This window comes from Eptatretus burgeri, chromosome 2 (genome assembly GCF_056783735.1).
Source record: "Eptatretus burgeri isolate ZD-2024b chromosome 2, Ebu_testis_v1, whole genome shotgun sequence".
Lineage (NCBI taxonomy): Eukaryota > Metazoa > Chordata > Myxini > Myxiniformes > Myxinidae > Eptatretus > Eptatretus burgeri.
Genome location: NC_140962.1, coordinates 19671595 through 19697063, shown reverse-complemented (window position 1 = coordinate 19697063; position 25469 = coordinate 19671595). Strand labels below are relative to the sequence as shown.

Sequence of the window (25469 nt, the reverse complement as noted above, 5' to 3'; positions counted from 1 at the left end):
ACTTATGAGTGATGTACAAGTAACGTGTGTCGACGTGTGTCAACGATCGCGTAACGTGCCTACAACTTATCCCAGCGTATGCAGAACGTGTGTCATACTTCGAGTACGTCGATAAATTTTCAACATGCTGAAAATTTCTTGCCGTACTCGGCGTATGACGACATATGCCAGCATACTACGACGTATTCCAGCGTGCTCTTAACGTATACAAAACTTACCCATAACGTATTCGACGTGTGCCAGCTTGGTTTGGCAAATTTTTCATACGCTGGCTAAAACGTCAAGGTGTGACAGCGGCTTCACACTTCGATGTCTAGTGCGGTTATGATTTGAATCGTCGAGCCGCAGCCTATGAATGGCCTACGCCACGTGATCATCGGCGATACGCTGCCGCGCTATGCATAAGTTAGACTATTGTTGCGCATAGGTTGTGAACGCCAACAATACGCTCAGCATTCGTTGGTATAAGTTATCTATATGTGATTGAAACGTTCTGTGTACGTTACTAATACGTTATGCATACGTCCAACACGTTATTATATGCCCAAAACTTAAAAAAAAAAACATCAAAACTTCAGCGTACGCCAGCGTTTTACATACATTTTTATACGTTGCCATTGCTGGCTAAAACGTCAAGGTGTGACAGGGCCCTTCGAGATGATTAATCCTCTGTTTTATTATCTCTGAAGTCCCTTCACAGTGTCAGTCTTTACCATCTGTGTGTTGTCAAGAGCCATAGTTTTAATCTTTATTTTTTACTCCTGATGAAGGATGTTTGTTTGTTTGTGATGGGTATCCTGTTAGTTCACATATGAATTACTTGTTGGTAACGATTCATATACAGTAGACATTAACAGAGGTTAACGTTTACTGTATATGAACAATTGGCTCGGTATTTTTCATGATATATGTGGATGTGGGTATTTATTTGTTGACTCATTCGCCTTGCACATTCCTGCACACAAATAGCTATGGTGGTTGTGGTGGTGTGTGTTTGTGTGTCCGTCCATACTGGTTCTCGGATATATTGTAATCTATATACCATGGCAAGGCTCTGCATTATTAAATGCTATGTCTTATTTCCTTTGCGGCTGTTAGCAGCCCTTTGAGCTTCTGCAGGCCTGCCTACATCGACACAAGCTTTGCTATTGTATACTCCATGAAAATTGTGCAAAACCACCAATGTACAATGGTATGTCAATCAATTAAAATTTTACATGGAAAAATTACAGTAAACAACTCATAAACCAGCCTATGTCGGTCAACCTCAGAATGAATGCTTCACTCAATTCATATTTGGAGGTGTTTTTCATAAGCGCCACATTTGCCAAGCGTGGGTTTGTAAGAGTGAGCAGCCATGGGGGAAAAAAAAACACTCTAGCCATTGGAGAAAGAAGTAGGTCTTCAATCGCTCAACCAAACAGCCAGCATGGAAAGTTCTGGATAGAATATAAATTTCGTTTTGTGAACAGCAGCCCTATATTTTTTGCCTTTTATCGTACCCCAATGCAACATGTGAATCAAGCTCGACCTCCTGTCATTAGCACACTTGCTTTGCTTGCCCAGCTCTAAGGTAGCGAGAAAGCATTTTCTAAGATGGCATCCATGTTGAAAGGATTGTAACTCATGTAATCCAACAGAGTCCAATTCGCTTCTTCCATATGCATAACTACCTTCCATCCATCCATCCGTCAGGACCATACTCTGTGCAGAGTGCTGGTGCTGCCTAAGTAGTCTTCTTGGCCATTGGGCACAATCCTGGATGGGTCGTCACTCCGACGCAGGATACCAGCAAGCTGGTACTCATTTTGCCGACCTCAGAAGGATAACAGGCTGAGTCAACCCCACCTGGTATTAATTCAACAGATAAGTGGGATTTGAACTCAGGACCCAACAATCCCAAGCCCACCACTCCAGCCATTAAACCAACACCAGGCATAACTGCCTTCCAGAGGCTATACTATCCCAATCTTCCCTCCAGCATCTCAAGCAGGTTGTGCATAGATATCTCATATCATCCCCATTCTTACCCACAATTCTTATTGCCCTCATTAACCTTTCTTAATTAAACCTTCTGACCTCTCTCTCTCTCTCTCTCTCTCTCTCTCTCTCTCTCTCTCTCTTCTCTCTCTTCTCTCTCTTCTCTCTCTCTCTCTCTCTCTCTCTCTCTCTCTCTCTCTCTCTCTCTCTCTCTTTATCTCTTTATCTCTTTATCTCTTTATCTCTTTATCTCTCTATCTCTCTATCTCTCTATCTCTCTATCTCTCTATCTCTCTATCTCTCTATCTCTCTATCTCTCTATCTCTCTATCTCTCTATCTCTCTATCTCTCTATCTCTCTATCTCTCTATCTCTCTATCTCTCTATCTCTCTATCTCTCTATCTCTCTATCTCTCTCTCTCTCTCTCTCCTAGAACACAGAATGAAAACAAATGGAACAGCAGCAGAAGGGGGAAATGCTTATGGCATGGCAGAATGAGAAAAAAGATGGAGATGGTCAAACAAGGGATGTGGGTAACAATGAGGGGTAAGGGATAACACAAGCGGTGGATAAGATTGATACAGAAGGAAAATTTTGGGAGAGGTAAAGGGTGCTTTAACGGGTGTAGAAAATATCGTGGTTATGGATGGGAGATGACTTGAGATGGTGGTGAACAGCTGTCTTAAAAACCTGGAGGGAAGAATGAGATTGAAGGAAGTATGGAAGGTGGTTCTATAGGTGGGGAAAAAAGAGGAATAATTGTGTGGAGGTGAACACTGGTTGTGCATTTTGGCAGTTTCACTAGGAGGGTGTTGTTTTTTTAAAGGGTACACAACCAGAAAGGAGGCGTTAGAAGACGGAGAGACCACTGACCTGTCAGCGATGGCGAAGTGATAAGTCCATAGACTCGGTTTCATCGCAAGAGATTCCAATGAAGTAATTAATTTCAAGGGCCCGGTTGCATAAAGCATTGTTAACGAAATATTTTCTCAAGTTTCCCCTGAAGGACATCCTTAATTTGAGGTTCGTTGCATATTCTAATATTCCTTAAGTTTTTCCTTCAAACTTTCCATAAATTCAAGGGAGCACCCTCTCTCCCATCCATCACTTAACACCAACCTTTGAGTTTCCAAATGGCGCTTCATGGAAATTGGTCATGAAGAGGTAGATTATCACCACGCAAGATGACACAAATGTTTTGTCAGAATGCTTCAACCCACCTGACATTCTATGATGATATTATGCCCCTTATCTAAAGCAGGTACTAAGGTACAACTCGAATTATACTAAGGATCTTTGATCCCCAGGAGTCATTTCCACAACAAAATGTTTTAATAACTTATTTATAAACTCATACGAACTGACAATCCCACGGTATTTAACACGTGATATCTGGCCCGATGTAAAGGTGTGTTCATGTGCAGGTACTGCAGGTGCAGCTGAACGAGTCGTTAGTCCGTGCGGCTAGTGTCATCGTACTTTGATGGTACGAACATTGACTACTTCGTGTTCAGGTTATTTAGATACCAATTCAATTGATAACCGATAGTGACCCCAGGAAAAAGGTCAACTGCGTACGTAATATGAAATAATCAAAGCCTAGAAATGAACGAAGAACAGGACAAAACTAAATAACTGAAAAATATGTCCAGAAATCCAAACACTGTGGAGTTAAGAGCGAGATGATATTGTTCATCATTTATTATATCTTCATTTTGTTATCCTAGTTGTCTTTATTGGTTTCTAACCTACAAAAGATATCGTTAAATGAAAATTGTTTTTCTTTTTATTTAAGCGAATAGACCCACAATGCAATACAAACAAATATGGCGGCTCCTATATGGTGATGTAGTTGATACGATTTCCAAATATGGTGTCGTTGAGAGTTAGATCATATTGTTCATCATTTTGTTGTCATTTTGGAATTGATTGTGGTTCTTTGTCTCACATATACATGTTATCTCGAGAACGAACTCTTCGTACGTTAATAAATAGATTGATTGCAGCGTGTTACTGGGTCCATAACTCATCAATCCCGTGTCGTAGGGAGACGTGCGGGGCCTCGTTAAATTCGCGGGAGTACAAGTTTACCCTGTCGACCCAGGTCTTACCAAAATTGAAGGATTCTTAACAATTATACACTATTTATAGTTATAGTGTTGAAATTGAACATAAAAGTACTTCAACAGCACACATCATCCAACTTTAGGGCCCTGTCACACCTTGACGTTTTAGCCAGCGTATGGCAAGGTATCAAAATGTATGTAAAACGCTGGCGTACGCTGAACTATTTATGTTTTTTTTTAAGTTTTGGGAGTATAATAACGTGTTGGACGTATGCATAACGTATTAGTAATGTACACAGAACGTTTCAATCGCATATAGATAACTTATACCAATGAATGCTGAGCGTGTTGTCGGCGTTCACAACCTATGCCCAACAATAGTCTAACTTATGCATAGCGCGGCAGCGTATCGCCGACAATCACGTGGCATAGGCTATTCATAGGCTGCGGCTCGACGATTCAAATCATAACCGCACTAGACATCTAAGTGTAAAGCCGCTGTCACACCTTGACGTTTTAGCCAGCGTATGCCGACGTATGAAAAATTTGCCGAACCAAGCTGGCACACGTCAAATACGTTATGGGTAAGTTTTGTATACGTTAAGAGCACGCTGGCATACGTCGTAGTACGCTGGTAGACGTCGTCATACGCCGAGTACGTTGAGAAATTTTCAGCATGTTGAAAATTTCTCGACGTACTCGGCGTATGACACACGCTCCGCATCATGCTGGCCATAAGTTGTAGGCACGTTACACGATCGTTGACACACGTCGACACACGTTACTAATAAGTTGAAACACGTCAAGGTAATGGTTAGGGTCAGTGTTCCAGACTCCTTGGTTTTTTTTTTGTTTGTTTTTTTTTTCTTCGGCATGACGGTGATGTTGACACTTCGGTTTCGAGTGCTTTTATATATATATATATATATATATATATATATATATATATATATATATATATATATATATATATATATATATATAAAAGCCTGGTGTTGGCCAAGTGATGAGGGCAGCGGCTTGGGATCCAAAAGGTCCCGAGTTCAAGCCCCGTTGAGCCACTGAATTAATACACCAGGGGGTTGACTCAGCCTGTCATCCTTCCGAGGTCGGCAAAATGAGTACCAGTATACTGGGCCGGTGTATACCCCGGTTAAAATAGGTGTACCATATCCCTGTGTTGTAAGAGGCGACCAGGGTTGCGTCAGGAAGGGCATCCGGCGTAAAACATGTGCCAAATCACTATGCGGATCATACGGATGATCCGCTGTGGCGAGCCCGAACGGGAGCAGCCGAAAGAAGAAGATATATATATATATATATATATATATATATATATATATATATATATATATATATATATATATATATATATATATATATATATATATATATATATATATATGAATTTGTTAACATGACCATTCATTTATAACCTGCCCAATTGTCTCTTTCCTTTTTGCTACGGTCATAGACTAGCTGACATCCCACTTATGATTCCACTTGGCCATTCTCAATTTATAGGAGTGGGGCATCGAGAGGAAGGTTCCCTATCTAGGAGGATTCATTTGCCAGAAAGATAACGCGGGAATTGGACGCTAGGACACTTTTGGATGCTAGGACACTAAATTAATCGTATCAGATGGCGTCCATGGTTAATTAGAAACCTGTCGTGCTGCAGAATTATCTGCGGCTCCTCGGCTTCAGGGTCAAAGGTCAGGAAGTAGGTCTGAGAGGCCACTCGTGACCTTGCCAGTTAGCGGTTTAATCCCTCTGCAGGGCGATAGTTCTGTGGACAAAGAGGGAAGTGAAACTCAACTCAACCTTAAAGTTAAAGCGCAACCTTCTCTTCACAAAGTATAACCTTCCCTTCCAGCACCTTGTCCTCCTCCCGGCTGGTGTGTAGCTCATTCAAACACAAAACGCTCAGCACATGACAAATGGCAAATAGCCATGTGTATAACAGGTTTTTCATGCCCCCCCCCCTTTTTGATTTAACTGCTGTGCCATTAACCACAGTTTGATGGCACCTGTTCATTCCTCCGACTGTCTTGCGTCTCAAGGTTTTGCAAGCTTTTGAAAAAGACAAACATAAAGGACAGATAACAGAGGAAAGAACGTAAAACATAGCCAAAGGTTTGATGGGGCCAGAGAAAATGTCTATCTGCACATTATAGCGACACATATGTAACATCACAATTAATTATGTTACGCTAATTCTAAACAAATACGAAGAAATAACGAATTTTATTCCAATCAGCTTTATCCCACTCAGACCATTTCCACAACAATGTACATATTCTGCTGCTAAAGCATTATTTTAGTTTCAGGGGCTCTGGAAGTGCCATACGTGTCACTTTGGCACAATTTGCTTGATGGAGGAACTTGATGGAGGGCACTAGATATGGATGGCCGTTGGCTCACAAGGAGCTCCTCCGCTCAAAGGGCGGAGGAGCTCCTTGTGAGCCAACGGCCATCCATATCTAGTGCCCAACTGTGTCTGCGGACGTCCTCCTGCAGTTGGGTCACTTCTTATTAGGAGGTTGGTGGCAGGATTTGCACTCCGGCCACCGTAAAACCCTTCATTCCTCAAAATGCAAAAACGCAAAAAAAATCTGAAAACCCACTCCGTGGGAGTACCTCCTGTGCAGCTTCCCTTCGCAGGGCAGCTCACCGGATGACGGGATTGGGGCAAAGCCTTCGGGACCCCCAATCTTTGATGATAGGAGGGAAACCACGGGGTAACATCCCTGGGTCAGATTGCGGGAGAGTGTGTCGGAGTGGTGCTGAGGTGTCGTCCACCAGACGGCGGTCTCCTTGGGTTAACCTGAGGCGGTCCCTTCGGGTGGGTGCCTGGAATGTCCTATCCCTAAGAGAGGATGATCACCTATCTCTGTTATCATCTGAGCTCAAGCGTTTGGACATCGGGATTGCAGCTCTCTCTGAGGTTCGGAGACCGGATTGCGGCGAGATAATGGTGGGTGGTTACACCTACTATTGGTCTGGTCGCTCTGATGGTTACCATACCCAAGGAGTTGCTGTGGCTGTGTCCAATAAGCTGACCCCAATGATAATTGAGGTAACACCGGTCAACGAGCATATTATGAGATTAAGGATTCGTCACTCCTTAGGTGTCATTTCCCTGGTCTCTGTTTATGCTCCGACTGAGGCGAGTGATCTCACCGTGAAGGATGCATTCTACGACACACTCGAGTCTGTGGTTGATCAGTGCCCCAGACGAGATACACTTCTAGTCTTGGGGGATTTCAATGCATCGACTGGAACTGATAGGGATGGTTATGAGGTGTGTGTTGGTCCCCATGGATCAGGAACTATGAACCAGAATGGCACTAAGTTCCTTGACTTTGCAAGAAGTCATGGACTTAGGGTGGCTGGTTCATGGTTTCAGCGCCCACAAGCTCATCGCTGGACTTGGTATTCCAACGCTGGCGGTGTGGCAAAGGAGATTGACCATGTCCTCATCGACGGTCGTTGGAGGATGATCCAGAACTGCAGGGTCTACCGGAGTGCTCAGTTCCTCAATACTGACCACAGGCTTGTTGTAGCAACTCTAAAGCTGCACCTTAAATCCTGGAGAATGGTACCATCCCAGCCGAGGCTGGATGTTGCCAAGCTCAGGGATGAGAGAGTAGCTGAGGAGTTTGCGAACAGGCTGAGTGGACACTTGGGGGTCTGGGTGCTTTGGGGGTCCTGAAGAGTTGTGGAGTGCCTTCAAGACCACCGTCCTTGATGTTGCCGGTGGATGCCTTGGAGCTCACTGCAGGGCAAAGAAGAATTTTGTCTCTCAAGGGACACTGGATACCATTGACCAGAGTCGCAGGGCCAGGCTGAATGGCAGAGCTGAGCTGTTCAGGGAGCTGAGGCGTAAAACTGTACGTGCACTGAGGGTGGACAAGGAGGCCTATTTGCGAGGAATCTGTGAGGGGGTAGAGCATCACCTGTGGACAGGTGATTCTCGTCCCGCTTACAGGGGAATTCGCGCATTACGTTCATCCAAGCCCATCCCTCGGAGCACTACAGTTCGAGCAGAGAGTGGTAGGCTCTTGACAGAGGAGTCTGAAGTGAAGGCCCGCTGGGCCGGTTACTTTGAGCGGTTGTACCAGGCTGATCCCCCAGCTGTCGAGTTGGACGTCAAGGGTGTTACAATCCCTGTTGCTGACCCTCGAATCAACTGTGGTCCACCTTCGCTTGTGGAAACACGGGCTGCGGTGAACCAGTTGAAACGGGGCAAAGCTCCAGGGATCTGTGGCATCCATGCCGAACTTCTCAAGGGTGGTGGAAATGCTGCACTCGTGTCGTTGCATGCAGTTTTGTGCTCTGCCTGGAACACAGGCATCATCCCAACTGACTGGAAGAGGGGCCTTGTTGTCCCTCTCTGGAAAGGGAAGGGTGATCGCCAAGATGCAACAACTACCGAGGGGTGACGCTGCTCTCAGTGCCGGGCAAGGTCTTTGCTCGGATAATTCTCGATAGGGTTCGCCACCATCTGCTTGAGCACCAGCGTCCAGAGCAGTCAGGCTTTACACCAAAGAGGTCAATGATTGACCGTATCCTTGCACTTCGTGTCCTCACCGAACGCAGACGAGAGTTTCGGCAGGGGCTGCTTGCAGCCTATGTTGATCTCTGTAAAGCGTTCGATTCAGTGAATCAGGACGTCCTCTGGAGGATTCTTGGTCTTCGTGGGGTGCCACCAAAACTGATCGATCTGATGTCTGAACTCTACTCTGGTACTGAGAGTGCTGTGAAGTGTGGTGGTACCACCTCTGACTTATTTCCAGTTATTACTGGAGTTCGTCAGGGATGTGTACTTGCCCCCACACTTTTCAGTACTTGTCTGGACTGGATTCTAGGGAGGATGTCGGAGAGATCAAGTTGCGGTGCGTCATTTTGGAATGTCAAGATCTCGGACCTTGATTTTGCAGATGATGCAGTCATCTTTGCGGAGACTTTAGACATCCTCTTGGGAGCCCTCGAGGTGCTGAATGAGGAGTCGGAGCCGTTGGGATTACGGGTTTCTTGGGTCAAAACTAAGATCCAGGCTTTCGGTGACATCTTGGATGCTGCTGTCCTGTCTGTGTCTGTTTCTGGTGAGGATGTTGAGGTCGTGGAGAGATTCACTTACCTTGGCAGTGATATTCATGTCTCCGCTGGCTGCGAGTCAGAGGTCAATAGACGTCTGGGTCGGGCCTGGGGAGTCATGGATTCACTGGATCATGGGGTGTGGCACTGCCGGTACCTGTGCGGGAGGACGAAAGTCCGAGTCTTCAGGTCCTTGGTACTTCCAGTCTTGCTCTATGGGTGCGAGACTTGGACTCTGACCAAGGATCTGAGACGGAGACTTAATTCCTTTGGTACCAGGTCTCTTCAGAGAATCCTTGGCTATCGCTGGTCGGATTTTGTGTCCAACAAGCGGTTGCTGAGAGAGACTCGGATGAGATTTGTTACCTGCATAGTCCGTGAGCGTCAGTTGCGGCTGTATGGACATGTGGCTCGTTTTCCTGACTCTGATCCTGCTCACCAGATTCTCTCAGCGAGGGAGTCTCATGAGTGGAGGAGGCCAGTGGGTCGACCACGTGCCTCATGGTTGCAACAGGTTGACCATCATCTCAAGGAGATGAGGATGGGCCTGGCATCTGCCTGGGGGATGGCCAGACGGAGGCCCCTGGAGTACCGGCGGAAAGTGGACGCAGCGACGCGCTGTTCTGGCACATGCTCCCATACCTGACCTGACCTGCTTGATGGCATTGGGTCGCTGTCCATTTAACATTCTTCAGCAGATTTTCAGTGTCTATCCTGCATTTATTGACATGGATGCCTCTTTATTGCATAATAAACAGATACATTCTATTGGACATGTAGATTATTGGTCATGTTCTATCATCCCCTTCCTGTTTTTGTTAAGTTGGAAGTGAAATTTTCTGCCATTCCTTGTATGTCGTGCCTCTTAGTTCTTTCAGAACGTGGTCATTGTCATTGAACCTGGAGTTGGTGTTGTAATGTTGATTACAACAATGTAATGTTGATTACAACCCAGTTCATGTTGATACAGTTTGGGCCCGATACCAGAGATCTCTAATCGGTGTACCTGATGCATTCTGTTATCCACAATGTCTTCTTGGGAATTTGACGTTTACCATTCCTTTCTTGACAATAATAGTTGTGCGCCCAAACTCGCTATGAAGCATCCAAACATGCCCAAACCATCACAGCATCCAAACTCCTTAACAGCCGACGTAAGCTGACTTAATTGAAGTGCTCCTTTGGTTGCCTCCCCACTCAGACCCTGCGATTACACTTAAACAATGTGTACCTGCATTCTTTGCTCCACCAAATGTTTCCTCATTTCAATGGGCCAGGATACCTGTTCTTCACAAAAAATTTGTGCCACATGATACATTGACCACACTGATGAATGGCATATGTGTAGCTTCGATAACACGGTATTCCAGTTGAAATCGATGCACACAAATCTTTATTGCTGCTTACCAACATCCCAATGACTCCCTGAACTCTTTCGTCACACACGAACGTTTGAATGTCTGTTTCCATGAAAGATTTGTTGCAAGGTTCTTTTCATTCTTGAAGCGCTTTTCAATTGTCCGTCTGATCAATGGACGGTCATTGTCGGTGTTGTGTTGTCTTCCACTTAGTGATGTTTCCCCCTTGTTCCTGGTATATTTGGAGAGGTATAATGTTTGAAATTTTCTGGACAGGGTGGGGGGTGCTAGTTTTGGTTAGTTGTTGGGGGCAGCTATGTACAGTGCATTCTAGTAAATCTTCATTTTCAATTTTATCAAAATTGCAGCCAAAATCCCACATTAAATTTAATTGTATGTCTTTCTCTCTGGAAAGCGGCACATGGTGGGTTGGCATCATTGCTGAGGAAGTACAACTGTACAGCTAATGCAATGGCTACTGTAGGTTTGGGAAGGGATTTCTGGACTCCTGCCAGGATGCTGACCATCACTCATCTGTTCTTCTTTGAAAGAGAGCATGGCATCTTTCACGTCCATCAACTGAAGCTCGCTGATGGATCCCCTTTTCAATGTCCCCCCTGAGGAATGGTGCACTTTGGAATGGAACACCCTACCTTACAAAGCAACAGTCCAACAGTTTATAGTCAGGCGAACTCCCTGAGTTTGTTCTTGCTCTATCCTATAAATGCTGAGTGCCGTGTGAGGAAGCATTGCATACCTTTTTTTTGAAGTCTTTGGCATGACATGGCCAGGAGCAGAATCGTACCTCGCAGACCCAGAGCAGACATTCTAACCACAATGCCACCGAGTCATGTCCTGGGTTTACTTTTTTTATTATTATTATCAGGATTTGGAATCTTAAACTCAAGATTTAAATTGAAGTATAATTGTCAAGAAATCCACCATTAGAAAATGTTCTGCTTATGTTTGTTTTGTTGGCAGAATCATGTTTATTTGCATTTGCTCTCGGTTTCCTTTCCTTTGCGATCAGTTTGGCCTTGGGCAGTGCGTGTAAATGGAATCATTGTCTGTGTGGATTCTTGGCTTCACCAGAGCGAGTGTCTGTGCGTGCGTCTGTGTGTTTTTCTTTGGTGGTGGAGATGGGGGGGGGGGGTGTTAATGTTATATTTTCCCAAAGATTGTTGGGTTAATTCAACAGTTTTACAAAACAAGGGGAGATGGGGGTGTTGTAGCTTTCACTTGGATTGTTTGGCGATTGCGGGTTGTTTTCGTCCCCCTTTTCTAGGTCCGTATGGAGTTTAGTCGCTGCTTGCGCCACTTGGAGTGTGGGTCCTGGAGTTCTGGGAACCTTGGTTCCAGCAAGAACTTCAACTCCAGAAGCACCAGAGTACATTCACCCAACTCTCAGGTAACATCATTGATGTTGTCCTTTCTCGTCAGAATAAAATTACAGGATCATGCCGTGGGATTCTAACTGGAGCAGAGTTGTTATACCTTTTGTATACCGTGCGATTGTTTTTATTTTTTTTTATTTTTTCCACATTGTAATGCATAGAATGATAATGCTGTTGCTTGCCGAAACCACATTATACCCAAAAGTGTTCTCTCCCTCACGAGCTTTCAATGGAAGCGCACAAGGCGTTGCCCCAATTAGCACCATCCTTCCCATAATTGTTCACACCCTGCTGATTTCCTCATGAGACCCAAAGTACAAGCATAAAGAAATAGCTGAACGTCGTGTAGCCCATCATTGCTGTGCTTTATCCAGACTCTTTTTTATTTATTTATTTATTTTAAAACAGTGTTTTAAGGCAATAGAATAGCTTGTACATTGATTGCTTGAAGGATAAAGACATGAGGAAAGATCATTGTACTTTTAAATCATTCACGAGGACATCGTTAGTCAACAAACCATCATGATGTAATGGGATATGAACCCAGAATCTCAGCGTCATGGCCATACTAACGGGCGAAAATACATTTAAACTATAGCAATACCTTCACCGACATTGAATACACATAGTGTTCCGGTTGTTAAACCTCGCGATTCAATTTTAAGCAAAATTGGTATGTCTCCAATTTTTGTTCAAAATACCAAAGCCTTTTATTTCTTCTAAATTCATGTGACTATCACACCACTAGTATGTTGTAATGAAATTAAAAATCTAAACAAATTTGAACGACTTTCTTCCGCCTTTATACTCTTCGGCCTGAGCAGCTTTATAAGGCGGAAATGCTGCCAAACAAACTTAGCAATGTCCCAGAGGGGAAGCTAATAAATCTCCCAGAGGGTCCATTGATCAGATATGCAGGTTGTTTGTGCACTAGTTGTCCACAAACCAGTCTTTCAAAGAGAATTGAAAAGACATTCCAAACTGATCATAGTTCGATTCTCTTTTTAAGATGCTTTCTCTGTCGACAGGAACTTGAAGAGGCACCACAGCATTCCTGTGTTCATAAAGATTTTTGTTCTTGCAGCTGCAGAGCATTAACCAAACATCCACTTCTTTGCACACAATGCACAAGGAATGGAATGCAGAATTTTTTTTTTTGTAATGGACAACTGTATGCATTTTGGACTTCTGAGATCAGATGATGTCTTTCGCAAAACAAGCGTCGTAGTTACTTGGTGTCGTGGTTGATGCCCATGGAAGACAACTCTGATAGGTGGCAGTACATGCCTGGCATCGACACCTCTTTTTGTCAACGCCACCACTATCGGGAAAAACTGGAATTCAGTGAATCATGCATCTGTCGGAGCGGCCCTGACAAGGTTTAATTGCCAAGAATACCGATACCATCCCACATGTTATCAGCTGTTATTTCCAGGACAGATTTACTATTGTTTGTTGCGAGTACGTCAATACTAGTAATGGAATGTGTGGTCCTGAAGGAGGAATCTTTCGGCAAATGAAATCAAGTTCTTTCTGTAATGATTGTCCTTTAGTGGTTTTGGATTGTGTTTTATAAGTCTCAGCTGGACCTTACCACGATTATCAGGATACCAATAAATTCTGGACTTCTTAGCCAGTTGTTATTCCTCACTTGTGCTCAGAGATGACATTAAGCTCATTTGCACCACGTCTTCGAGATCACTTGAAAGTGTGATTGGCATTCACACCATACCTGGCTGCCAATATACATCACACTTATTTTTTTAACATGTGACATCACACACTACTCATCTGACCCTGTTCAGATTTGGCAGACTTGAGTGAAGCCAATAGCTGTATTTGCTTGGTTTACCAACACTGAAATTGAATTTCTTTGTCTGCACAGACTTGGGAATGTCCGCCATTTTTTTATCCCTCCTCTCCGAAGCCAAATAGCATGATGACATTGAAAGGCCGCTTCTCTACACACCCCAAATTGGCCGCAACTCTCACCAATCAGCACCCCACCAATGAGACCAATTGTTTTTGTTGTGAACACAACTTCACACGGCCCTGCCCGTTCCCAAGCGGCTTCAAACATATGGTGTAAACGAGCCTGTTATTTGACCGTACTGTTAATTAGCAGAGACTGTATTTTCAGAATAATTCTGTTGACATCTCTGTGATTGCATTTGGTACATTTTTTTCATCATACAATGCATACAATATACAAAAATAAAACGGGGTTCTTAACCAGACTCGGTGGCATAATGGTTAGAGCTTCCACTCTGAGTCTGGGAGCTTGGCGGTTCAAACACGATCCCAGCCAATTCATGCCAAAGACATAAACATGGTGCATGCTGCTTCCTTGCTTGATGCTCAGTATTTAAAAGGGATAGGGCACAGACAAACAACCATAGGTTGTGAACCATTGTGCAGGCTTGATGGGCCTAATGGCTTCTTCCTGTGATGAAGTTCCTAATAAGTGAACTCATTATTATTAAGTTTCCATAAGTATGATGTTGATGATAACCAATCTCAATGTGAGGATTAAATCAAAAGATTGACTCCATAGTTTGATGACTGCCTCGACAAATGCCTGATCAAATGGCTGACATTTTGATTTATTTATTTGACCTACAGTCTGTCCTTAAATATAAACATTTGGTGAAATAAATTAACAGGCTCACAAAACACAGTCTACAAATGTATTTGCAATTCACATAAAATTACATTGATGTCTCGTAATGTCCATGTACGCAGCACGATACACACACAAAAAAAAAAAACCACATAGACATTAAAATTTCCCAGAAGGACTTGCGTTTTTCTTTTTGTTGTTTCACGACATTGATTTAAACCTGTGAAAATTTGATTCACATGATGTTGATCCTCGACAGAGCCGAATAAGACGAATGTGGAATGACACGGTTCGAAAACAAACGGAGTCTGCCTTCATCTCAGGTGAACCACATTCCTCTGGAGGTCTTCACCCAGGTGAGGGTTTGAAGCGGTCTTTGCAAATTTTCTTTATCCATCACGATGAAGCAAATTTGTGTGCAATCTCACTCACATGTATTCTCCTTCGTGGCTCACATGACAGGATGCTTCATTATGCTTATGCAATTGCTCTGTGCCAAATTTATATTGCATGAGTTACTTATCTCTAATTATTTGTCTTTGCCCTGCTCATTTTCCCCCTAGGTCTTATTGGCAACTCCCAGATTCTCAGCAACTCCATCATGCGACCCCATGAAGGCCACGGTTTTTGTGCTAATCATCATCATCATCCTGAACCTCCATTGGTTGTCCCTTCTTCAGCTTCTCAGCCTCCAGGTCAGCATAGCTCCATGGCCAATTGGCAATGCAGTACAAACGTTGAGATGAGCAGGGAGTGTATTTGTCCAATGATTGTGACAATAGCTGTTTTCGTTACCTTTACCCATCCTCCATGATTACCTGACAGTTGTTCCTGGAGATGCCAGCTCCATGGCAACACTGCCTCTGCCTACTAGCTGCTGTGGTCCAGTTGGTGGGAGCCAAAGCTCTCGACGAGACTGTACACCAGAACGCCTACACATGAAGCAGTTTCCCCTTATGGCAGCCTCTGAACTGCCCCATGACCAAACACAATCACTCTTTTGCAATGGCTCTGCCCCAAGACGTAACCAAGATGAACAGCCTGAGGGGCAGCGTCGAGCCCTGGTTTATGTTGGTGGGGACCCTGAGACCCTCGGCCTGAATACCTTTGAGACGCTTGAGCCACGGATGCATTTCCCACGTAACCAGCTCGTGTATGTTGGTAAACCATCAGGACAGGGGCTCGGAGGTTCTGCTCGAGTAGGAAAACAACAACCTAACAATGATGACCAGCTCAAACACTGCAGCCATATGTCACTTATCCAAGAACAGGTGTCAGTTCCGGAGCTACCTTGGGGTTCTGTTGCTGCTAAGCTGGCCCCTGAGAGGTTCCCATCCCTCTGTGGGAGGAGGTGTGAAGTCGAGGAGCAACCAACCCCTGCGTTTTTTCCTCTTCTATCACCAGATGAAGTTGCTGAGATCCAGAGGCCTCAACAGGACTCATTGGGTGCGAGCTTGCCTGATCTCCGTGAATCACAGCCCACAGATCGTGATCTTTACGAATCACGGGAGCAAGCATCAGGACTCTGCCGGAGTCCAAGTGATGTTTGTGCCCATACGCTGCCCCACGTTCCACAATCCTGGATCAGAGAGCAGAGCATTAGTGGGGAGCAGAGTGTCACCGGTGAACATCTCGTTTTGGGGGAAAGCTCTGAAAGTGAGCTTTCTGAGGTGGAATTGTCATGTGCAGGACAAGTTTGGCAAGGCAGAGAGAATGAAAGGCTGACACCTGAAGAGGATGAATGGAGCCGAGTTAGCGAGGGCAGCGGCTGGGAAGGTACAAGACCACAGCTTGTCACAAACCTCTAGGACCAAGTATACATGCTATCAAACCAGCGAATCATGTCATAATGCTGCCTCATGATGACACTGCTTTATAGACTTGTTGATGTGAATTATGGACTTACAGGCACAGCCCTTCGTGGAGGAACGGGACTCTCGTTGAGTGTTGTACTTTAGTTTGTAGAACTTGCATTGTGCTCTATTCAGAAATAGGCCATTTGCGAAACATTGACACTGTGGCCCCAGCTGTAGTTTCTCAGTCTGAGTGCTCAGTTTCAGGAACTATGCTGGGAATTCCAGATTTTTTTTGTTACAATAACATGGATATTTTTACTTAGCCATTTTTAATTATTACTTTTAAAAGAAATGTTTTCTCTACATTTCTTTTTTGTGTCTACACGTCAAATTTTGTGTCCACTAATGTATTGGATTATTTTTTCAAAATATTTATTGTTTGTTTTCCTGGCAGCTTATGTGGAAAGTCTGTGCTCAATACTCAGAGTTAAAGTTGCTTCGAAACAAAGAAAATTTCAATCCAAATTTACAAAAAAAAATGCAATTCAATGTTTTTGCTTACATTGTGCGCAGGCATTGGATATCAGTTTTTGTTGTTGTTGTTGTTGTTGCTGTTGTTGCTGTTGTTGTTTTATTTGCTCCAATTTTTCAGAAACTATTGTGTATTTTATGTGTGAAAAGAAGAAGGTTGTGTGATGGGTTGGAAATTGGCCACATGCAAGACAAGTGGACGTGCAACTGAGCAGAAGGCACTAAAAGCAAAAGGTGTGAGCAAGCTGTAGATAAATGGAGGTCATCCACGTGCCCATCAGGAAGCAGTTGCGTCGTCGGATGTTTGACATCAGCAATCAGAAGGGAGGAATGAGGACTTCTGGGGAAGGGGAGAAGGGACTCAACTCATGTGAGCGATCAAATCTGTGAACATCGTGATTGTATTCATTTTCATTAAACACATTTTGTCATACATCTTGACCCTGGACATTTGGATTTTACGATGGTGACGAGGATGGGATTATTGTGTCTCTATCTCTCTTGATACATATTGCTGTTTTTTTTGTTTTTTTTTTGCTGCCACTCGTCTCTCAGCACGGCTGCAGCTCTTCCGCCATCATTCCCTCCAATCGAACTGCATGAGGAGACCTCTTCACTTGGCTCATGCTGGACCGTTTGGGTCAAGAAATTTGAGAGACTTATCACAGCCATGGACATTCATGACAATAAACAGAAGCGAGCCTTTCTGTTACACTATGCAGGTGATGACGTATGTTAAATTTTGGATGTCTTGCCAAATTTTGGATTTCAAACCCAAGGTGAATATTACTTTTAAAGAAGATGTTTTTCAATAAGCTGTGCAATCTCCTTCAGAAACTTTTGATGAATTTTCTATCTGTCTCTGTCAATTGGCAAAATCCTGTGAGTTTCACGACATTGATACAGAAATTAGGAAACAGATCATTTATGGCTACCAGTCTTCTCACGTTCGTCGTTGGGCTCAACAAGGACATTTTGGATGCTGGCTTTGCTGATGAGCTGGCTCAATCGCAGATCTGGCCTATTGAGGAACAGGAGCACTCCATCATCGGTGCAGTTTGCCACAGAACATCAAATCAGTGGCAACCTAGTGTCAGATCATCTCATATCAATGAACAGTCTAAAACATCTTGTGGAAGTGAGCATTCCCATGGTAATGAATGATCCAAATCGTGTGGGAGCTGTGATTATTCGTTGCCGTACAAATACCAGTATCCGGCCTCGGAACAGGAGTGCAGATACTGTCACCGTGTCGGGCACTCCGCAGTCATCTGGAGATCGAAATTTTGCAGTTTTCATGCTGTTACATCAGCAGTCAGCTATGCTTCTCAACCAGAAGGGCCGAAGGAACAGTTAAAACAAGTGGTTCTGATTCTGATGGATATGTGCTGCATCTCATAGGTGCAATGACTCTCGACAAAAGGCTACTTCATGCTGAGGTCCTGGTAAATGGTTTTCCCATCTCCTTTCTTATTGATTCTGGTGCTGGTGTCAGTATCATCAATGAGGGGACTTTCAAGCATTTAGAGTTTCATTTGGAGAAGTCTGCTGCTAAGATTTACTCTTACAATTCTGGTTCACCCCCTTCCAATTCTCAGTTCTTTTGATGGTGATATTTTGTCCACTTCTTGTAATCGTTCTACTTACGCTTCTGTTCATGTGCTTTGTGGCTCAAGACAGAATTTACTCAGTTTCTAGACCTCATATCTCCTCGGTTTGCTCTCTGCCGCATCTCTCACTGACTCATCATCTTCCATCATTCATGCATACAAGGACCGATTCAACAGCATGGAGAATATTACTGATGTCCAGGGCAAGCTTGAGATCATCCACAATGTTCAGCCTGTCGCTCAAGGTGTCATCCAGTCCTATTCCACACATCAGAAGTACAGTTAAAGAGGAGTTGGCATGTCTCTCCCAGCTTGACGTCACCGAAAAGGTGGATGGTGCTACCCCATGGCTTAGCCCGGTCATTCCAGTGCAGAAACATTTTGGTACGCAGTTGTGTGTTCATATGCCAACTGCAAATCGTGCCATCGAAAGACATCGTTTTCCCATGTCCACCATTGAGTACTTGGTGGTTGACCTGAATGGTGTGAAAGTGTTTATCGAGATGGATTTAAATGCCGGTTACCATCAGCTCGAGTTACATGAGGGCTTCTGCTACATCACCACATTTATTACTCATGCTAGTGTCTTCATTTATAAGCATCTCATCTTCGAGGTGAACGTAGCCTCTGAGATTTTCTAGTCAGTCATTAGCTTGCTCATCTCTGATATACCAGGGTCTTGCAACATATCTGATGATGTTATAATTTTGGTAAAGACCGGGAAACATGACCAAACCCTTTGTTCAGTATTGTCCAGGTTCAACAAGCGAAATGTCAAGTTCAACAAAGAGAAGTGCCTATTCAGTCAATCATTGATCGAGTATTTTGGGCACATTTTCTCGGAACATGGAATGTCGCCTCAACCCTCAAGGATTTCAGCCTTCCAGAATGTGAAGCCCCCCTAAAACACCATCTGAAATTTGAAGTCTCCTCAGAATGGCCCAGTGTGTGTCCTGTTTCATTCCGAACATCGCCAATATTAGCTCTCCTCTACATGCATTAACCTTGAAGAATGCCAGATGGGAGTGGGGTCAAAAAGAAGATGCTGCTTTCCACGTACTCAAACTTCAATTTTCTGACCCCAGGGTTCTGCCGTACTTAGACCCACAGTTACCGACTGAACTCCTCATTAATGCCAACCCAATTGGACATGGCACCATTCTAGGACAGAAGTCTGAACTTCGTACCAATATCATGACATATTTGAGTTGATCTCTGACCGGCGCAGAATCTAGGTACAGCCAGACTGAGATGGAGCCCCTGTCAATTGTGTGGGCTGTGGAAAATTTCCATCTGGATCGTTCGGCCAGGAGTTCAATGTGATCTCTGACCACAAACCCCTTCAGGGCATCATGAGCAATCCTCAATCTCAACCCATGGCTCGGTTAGAACATATGTGTTTACACCCACTTCCATTAAAATTCACGGTTGCGTACAGACCTGGTAATGGAAATCAGGCAGACTTCTTGTTGCGTCATCCTGATCTATCCATGAATTCAGCAAAACATGTTTTTCGTATCGACAATGAGATTTAACACGTACTGTATATCAGCAGTCCGATCCCCAAGCCATTGGAGTGATCAGATTCGTCGCACAACCACTGATGATGCCATGCTGCAGGAATTGTCGGCAGTCCTAAATAGCAATCGTTTGGATCAGCTGCCATCTATCCTCCAGCCATACAGGCACATGCGGCAGGAGTTGTCCATCAGCATTGGCGTCGTTCTCTGTGGTGATCGTATTGTCCAGCTAGAGAGCATTGCTAATCATGCCATCAACATTGGACATGGATCCCACCAGGGTGTTGTCAAAATGAAGCAGTTCCTTCATGAGCACATATAGACCATCGGGTGAAGTCTGCAGTAGATGATTGACTGCCATGCCAATTAGCGACTCACAGTTATTGTCATTGGTCTGCACCTCTAATAATGTCCCATCTGCCCGAGGGCCTGTGGCCTGAACTGTCTTTGGACTTCTGTGAAACTTTTCCCAGTGGTGAGTTTTATGCCATGGCCATCATTGCTGAGTTTAGCTGATTTCCAGAGGTCAATGGTATTTGGTCCACATCTGCAAACACTGTCATTTCTCACCTCAATGCTATATTTGCTCAACAGGGAATACCGCATGTGATCTGCACTGACAACGGGCCACCTTTCAGCTTGGATATGTTTCGGAAGTTCAGTGAATATGTGGGTTTTGACCACAGAAATATCTCTTTGGCTGTGTGTGAATGGCATTGTTGAACGATTCATGAGACTTTGTCCATGGCAGTCAGGATTTCTCATGTTCAGGGACTGAACTCGAAGCAGCAGCTCTTCAATTTTCTCCATTAACATTGAGCAACACTACACTCGACTACCAACATCAGCCCAACAGAAATGTAAGGTAGGAAGATTCACATGACCCTGCGTTCTCATATATCTGGACTTTCATTCCCCAACCAATCGGTTCACTCCAGAGACTGGTCTCAAAAGGAGCATATGAAGTTGTATGCCGACTGACGCAATCATGCCACCACATCGCCCACCTTGGTGCCAGGTGCTCGCATTCTCGTGATGCAACCATGTGAGAACAAACTCTATGCCATACGACGCATGACAATTTGAGTTGATTGATCGACATGGTAGCATGACCATTGCACAACAACCTAACAAGATGATTACTCTTAATCGACTTTCTTCAAACTAATCCCTCCATCATGCCTACCTCCCGAGCCTCAAGATCTACCCGATGACGGGGGGGGGGGGGGTGACAATGTAGCTGTCGATCATAATGATGTAGACCAGCCTATACATTGACCACACTGTGTGGACTCTCAGTCAATACCGGCGGACTTCAACATTCAAAGTCCATCATGTTCCATGGATTCACAACCTGCAGACGCCATTGTGCATCCCACGCCATCTTCCAGGAGGTCAACACGTATTTGGCATCACCCGGCTCATCTGGAGGACTGTCGTGCATTGTTGTTCGTGCATTGTTCTTCGTGCACGAATTTTGGACTCTAGATCTCAGGGCGGAATAACCCTGATTAATTTCACCACTATTGGATGATGAGGCGGTCTATCCTCTTGTACTTTGTGCTGATTTAATTGTTTGTTTGTTTTCTTTAGTCAAGTCGTCTTGTTCGTATTCACTATGCACTCATTTACGTGAGTGAACTGGACTGTTCAGAGGTGGGGAGGGATGTCGTTGTTAGGTGTTTAACCCAGAAGGGAGGTTAACTTCTAGAGGGGGTTGAGGGAGGGGAGAAGGGAAAGCAATTCATGTGATTGAGCGAATCGGTGAACATCGTGATTGTATACATTTTGATTAAACACATTTTGTCATACATCTTGACCCTGGACATTTGGATTTTACAGCAGTCATTGCACACATTCATTTTTTTTTTTAAAGCTCTTTTGTGATATTCTATAAAACATCATGGGGTTGCGTGTTGCTCAAAGATTTCTTCGATTGGAGAATTTGATGTTGCATAAACGTTCTGCAATTAATGCTATAAAATACTGCTCTCGCCATCCTAAAGACTCCTCTTCCCCCAATCTATTTCTCTTTTCCTCCATATCCTCATTCCTTCTTTCCCCTTCTACCCTCAGCGACTCATCGGCGTTTTTGGGAAAACGCTTCCATTCAATGTTAAATGGAAAAATTTTAGATTTTAGAGCACGCAGACACAAATCTGCCATGGTGACATCTTCACCTCGGACAATTCTTGGATGATCTGCGTGTTTCAGATAACCAGGCAAAGTAAAGGTGGTCCTTGATAGTAGCGGGGTTTTACACTACACTGTAAGATTGTTGAAATGCATATGACATGCTTCGAGCCCCTTTGTAAAGTTTGTCAATCCTCACCGACTTCAACTGAAAGTTCGATTTGCCTCTGGTGCTACAATTGTGGATGACTTGTTATCGGTGTCTGTAGTTAATAAATGTTCTTATTTTGGATTGGATGCTATTGTTTTTCGTTTTTCGTTGGGTCGAAGTCAGTGTTAGTGAAATCTTTTTTTGTTCCATTGCCTTGGTTTTATCGCATTCAAGGGTACCTTTTTTGCTTATTGTCATGTGAGCACTTTGCTTCGTGATGCTGTGACTCGAAGTTCAAATCCTACATACTGTTGATGTGAATGATTTCTCTAATGTTTTTAAATAGCCGTTTTAAGAGCACTGATGTCTTACAACGACAATGTTATTGTCTTGCAAATAGCATGTGTAGAAACTCCTTATGTTTCACGTGACGGGTGCATAGAAAGTACGAGGTGTGACTTTTCCTCGCGGAAACAATATTCACGGGGCTCGTGGATCCGATCACATTACGCTGACGTTCCCAAAATGTCTCATAAAGACATTCCAACAAGAGACTTCTGCCACTTGTACATGCCGCTGCTGTTCGAGCAAGTCCATTTTAAAGATGAATGTGCTGTTTATTACTTGTGGAATTGAAAATTCACAAATATTGTATATTCGTTTCTTGAGTATGTTTGGATGTTTGCCTATCAGTCGCTTACAGGTCGCCAATCTAAAGCGATCCTCATGAAACCTAACCAACGGATAGAGCTCGTCAAAAGTTGGAAACCTTTCGTTTTTGAGGTCAATAGGTCACAAGGTAAAAGGTCACATAAATCGCCAGTTTTCATCCCATTGACTTTGTATATACAGGGCTGGTCTACAACATTGAAAATTAAATTTTCTTCCCCATATTGGCTGCAGCATAATCCGATGGAGACCTATGGGGCTGTAGCTCTGCTAAGCTCATACCCAATAGGTGGAGCCTATGCAACTGTTTAGCCCTAAGAGCCTTTTTTCAAGTTTAAATTGTTCCTAGCTGCTCTCAAAACCGTTTTGTGTGCCACAGATAGGTTAATGTGCCACTTCACAAGGCGAGTGTCATGGGAACCTACTATTGAGGAATGGTCCAACTGTATGACCATGCATTCTGGCCCTTCTAGGTTAGGATGTGTATGTTTGATTGACCAAGTACTTCAACCTTCGGGCTAAGGTGCTTGTGAATGCTTATGGGGCAGTTTTGTTGGACTGTCTACTTTGGCCGTGGGGTCAAGATGCGTGCTTCCCAATACCGCTTAGACCACTTGACTCTTTGGATCCCTTGAACTCCTTTAGACCCTTTAAACCTCCTTAGACCCTACTTAGTTTTGGAGCATATCCTTTCAACCCCTTATGGACCCATTTTGACCCCCTGAGACCTTTACACATCTTAGATACCTTTGACTCTTTAGACCTTTAGTTCTGTTTAACCGCTTTAGACACATACCACAAAAACATCTATAGAGTCTTCTTGCAATATACAAACGACACATTTTTCAGCAAGTAAAGCACAAGCTCCACACACCCGGAGGGTGGATACTCTGCAAGTTTGAACATATTTGCATATTGGCCAGTCACTGAATTGGTTCACCAATCCAAACCTCGAAGCCTATAGTTTGAGGTCAACGGTCGAGATAACAAAATCGTCAGTTTCCATCCTATTGACTTGAAATTTGAACTGAAGTTGCATATTGGGTCCACTGAATTGGTTCACCGATCAAAAGCTCGAAGCTCATTATTTTTGAGGTCTAAAGGTCAAGGTCACATCATCAATTCTCATTCGATTGACTTGAAATTTGAACAGGGTTTGCATTTTGGGTCACTGGAGCCTCTTGTTTGGTCAAAAGGTAAAAGGTCAAGATAAAATCATCAATTTCCATCCTATTCACTTGACATTTGAACTGAATTTACATATTGGATCATCGAATTGGTTCACCGTAAATCAGAATAATCAATTTAGCCGTTTTGACACGTCAATGGTTTCCATGACATCAATTTCACCGCATTGTAATTATCAAACGGAACTTTTTGTGATTTTATTGCCGTACATGCCTCGATATTTTTTCAATATGTCAAATTGAAACGTACACAGCTTATTTGTACGTATGTGTAGTATGTCTGTAAAAATTTTCAAAACTCATCAAATGTCACGGTCGAGGCCATCCGAAACATATATATATATATATATATATATATATATATATATATATATATATATATATATATATATATATATATATATATATATATATATATATATATATATATATATATATAACACCTATTAGGAGGCAATTAGAAAATGTATCAACAAAATTTGTTATGCACATTCCATCATGTAAAACACTTGATAGGTCAAATTTTCCAAATGACTAAATTGCTGTTTCCATGGAAACTGTTTATTTGGATTTTGCAAGTATCATCCTAAGCACGACATCTTGCTTGCTTGTTTGTTTGTTTATTTATTTAGCAATGTTTTAAGGAGTTTGTATGTATGTATATCTATATATATATATATATATATATATATATATATATATATATATATATATATATATATATATATATATATATATCAGGTCAGGTATGGGAGCATGTGCCAGAACAGCGCGTCGCTGCGTCCACTTTCCACTGGTACTCCAGGGGCCTCCGTCTGGCCATCCTCCAGGCAGATGCCAGGCCCATCCCCATCTCCTTAAGATGATAGTCAACCTGCTGCAACCATGAGGCACGTGGTCGGCCCACTGGCCTCCTCCACTCATGAGACTCCCTCGCTGAGAGAATCTGGTGAGCAGGATCAGCATCAGGAAAACGAGCCACATGTCCATACAGCCGCAACTGACGCTCACGGACTATGCAGGTAACAAATCTCATCCGAGTCTCTCTCAGCAACTGCTCATTGGACACAAAATCCGACCAGCGATAGCCAAGGATTCTCCGAAGACACCTGGTACCAAAGGAATTAAGTCTCCGTCTCAGATCCTTGGTCAGAGTCCAAGTCTCGCATCCATAGAGCAAGACTGGAAGTACCAAGGACCTGAAGACTCGGACTTTCGTCCTCCCGCACAGGTACCGGCAGCGCCACACCCCATGATCCAGTGAATCCATGACTCCCCAGGCCCGACCCAGACGTCTATTGACCTCTGACTCACAGCCAGCAGAGACATGAATATCACTGCCAAGGTAAGTGAA

At 43.7% G+C, this 25469-nt stretch overlaps 1 protein-coding gene across 6 annotated transcripts in view; it reads left to right on the top strand.

Annotated features, from left to right (window-relative positions):
• LOC147031534 (adhesion G protein-coupled receptor L2-like) overlaps positions 1–22405 on the top strand; it is a 156239-nt gene extending 133834 nt beyond the window's left edge. For all 6 annotated transcript variants that reach the window (XM_085864628.1, XM_085864609.1, XM_085864619.1 and 3 more), the window contains 4 exons: positions 11790–11912; positions 14778–14874; positions 15082–15213; positions 15344–22405. In XM_085864628.1, the coding sequence (XP_085720754.1) occupies positions 11790–11912; positions 14778–14874; positions 15082–15213; positions 15344–16326 (1335 nt within the window). In that variant the 3' untranslated portion in view covers positions 16327–22405. The remainder of the gene's footprint in view (positions 1–11789; positions 11913–14777; positions 14875–15081; positions 15214–15343) is intronic.
• The last annotated feature ends 3064 nt before the right edge of the window (positions 22406–25469 follow it).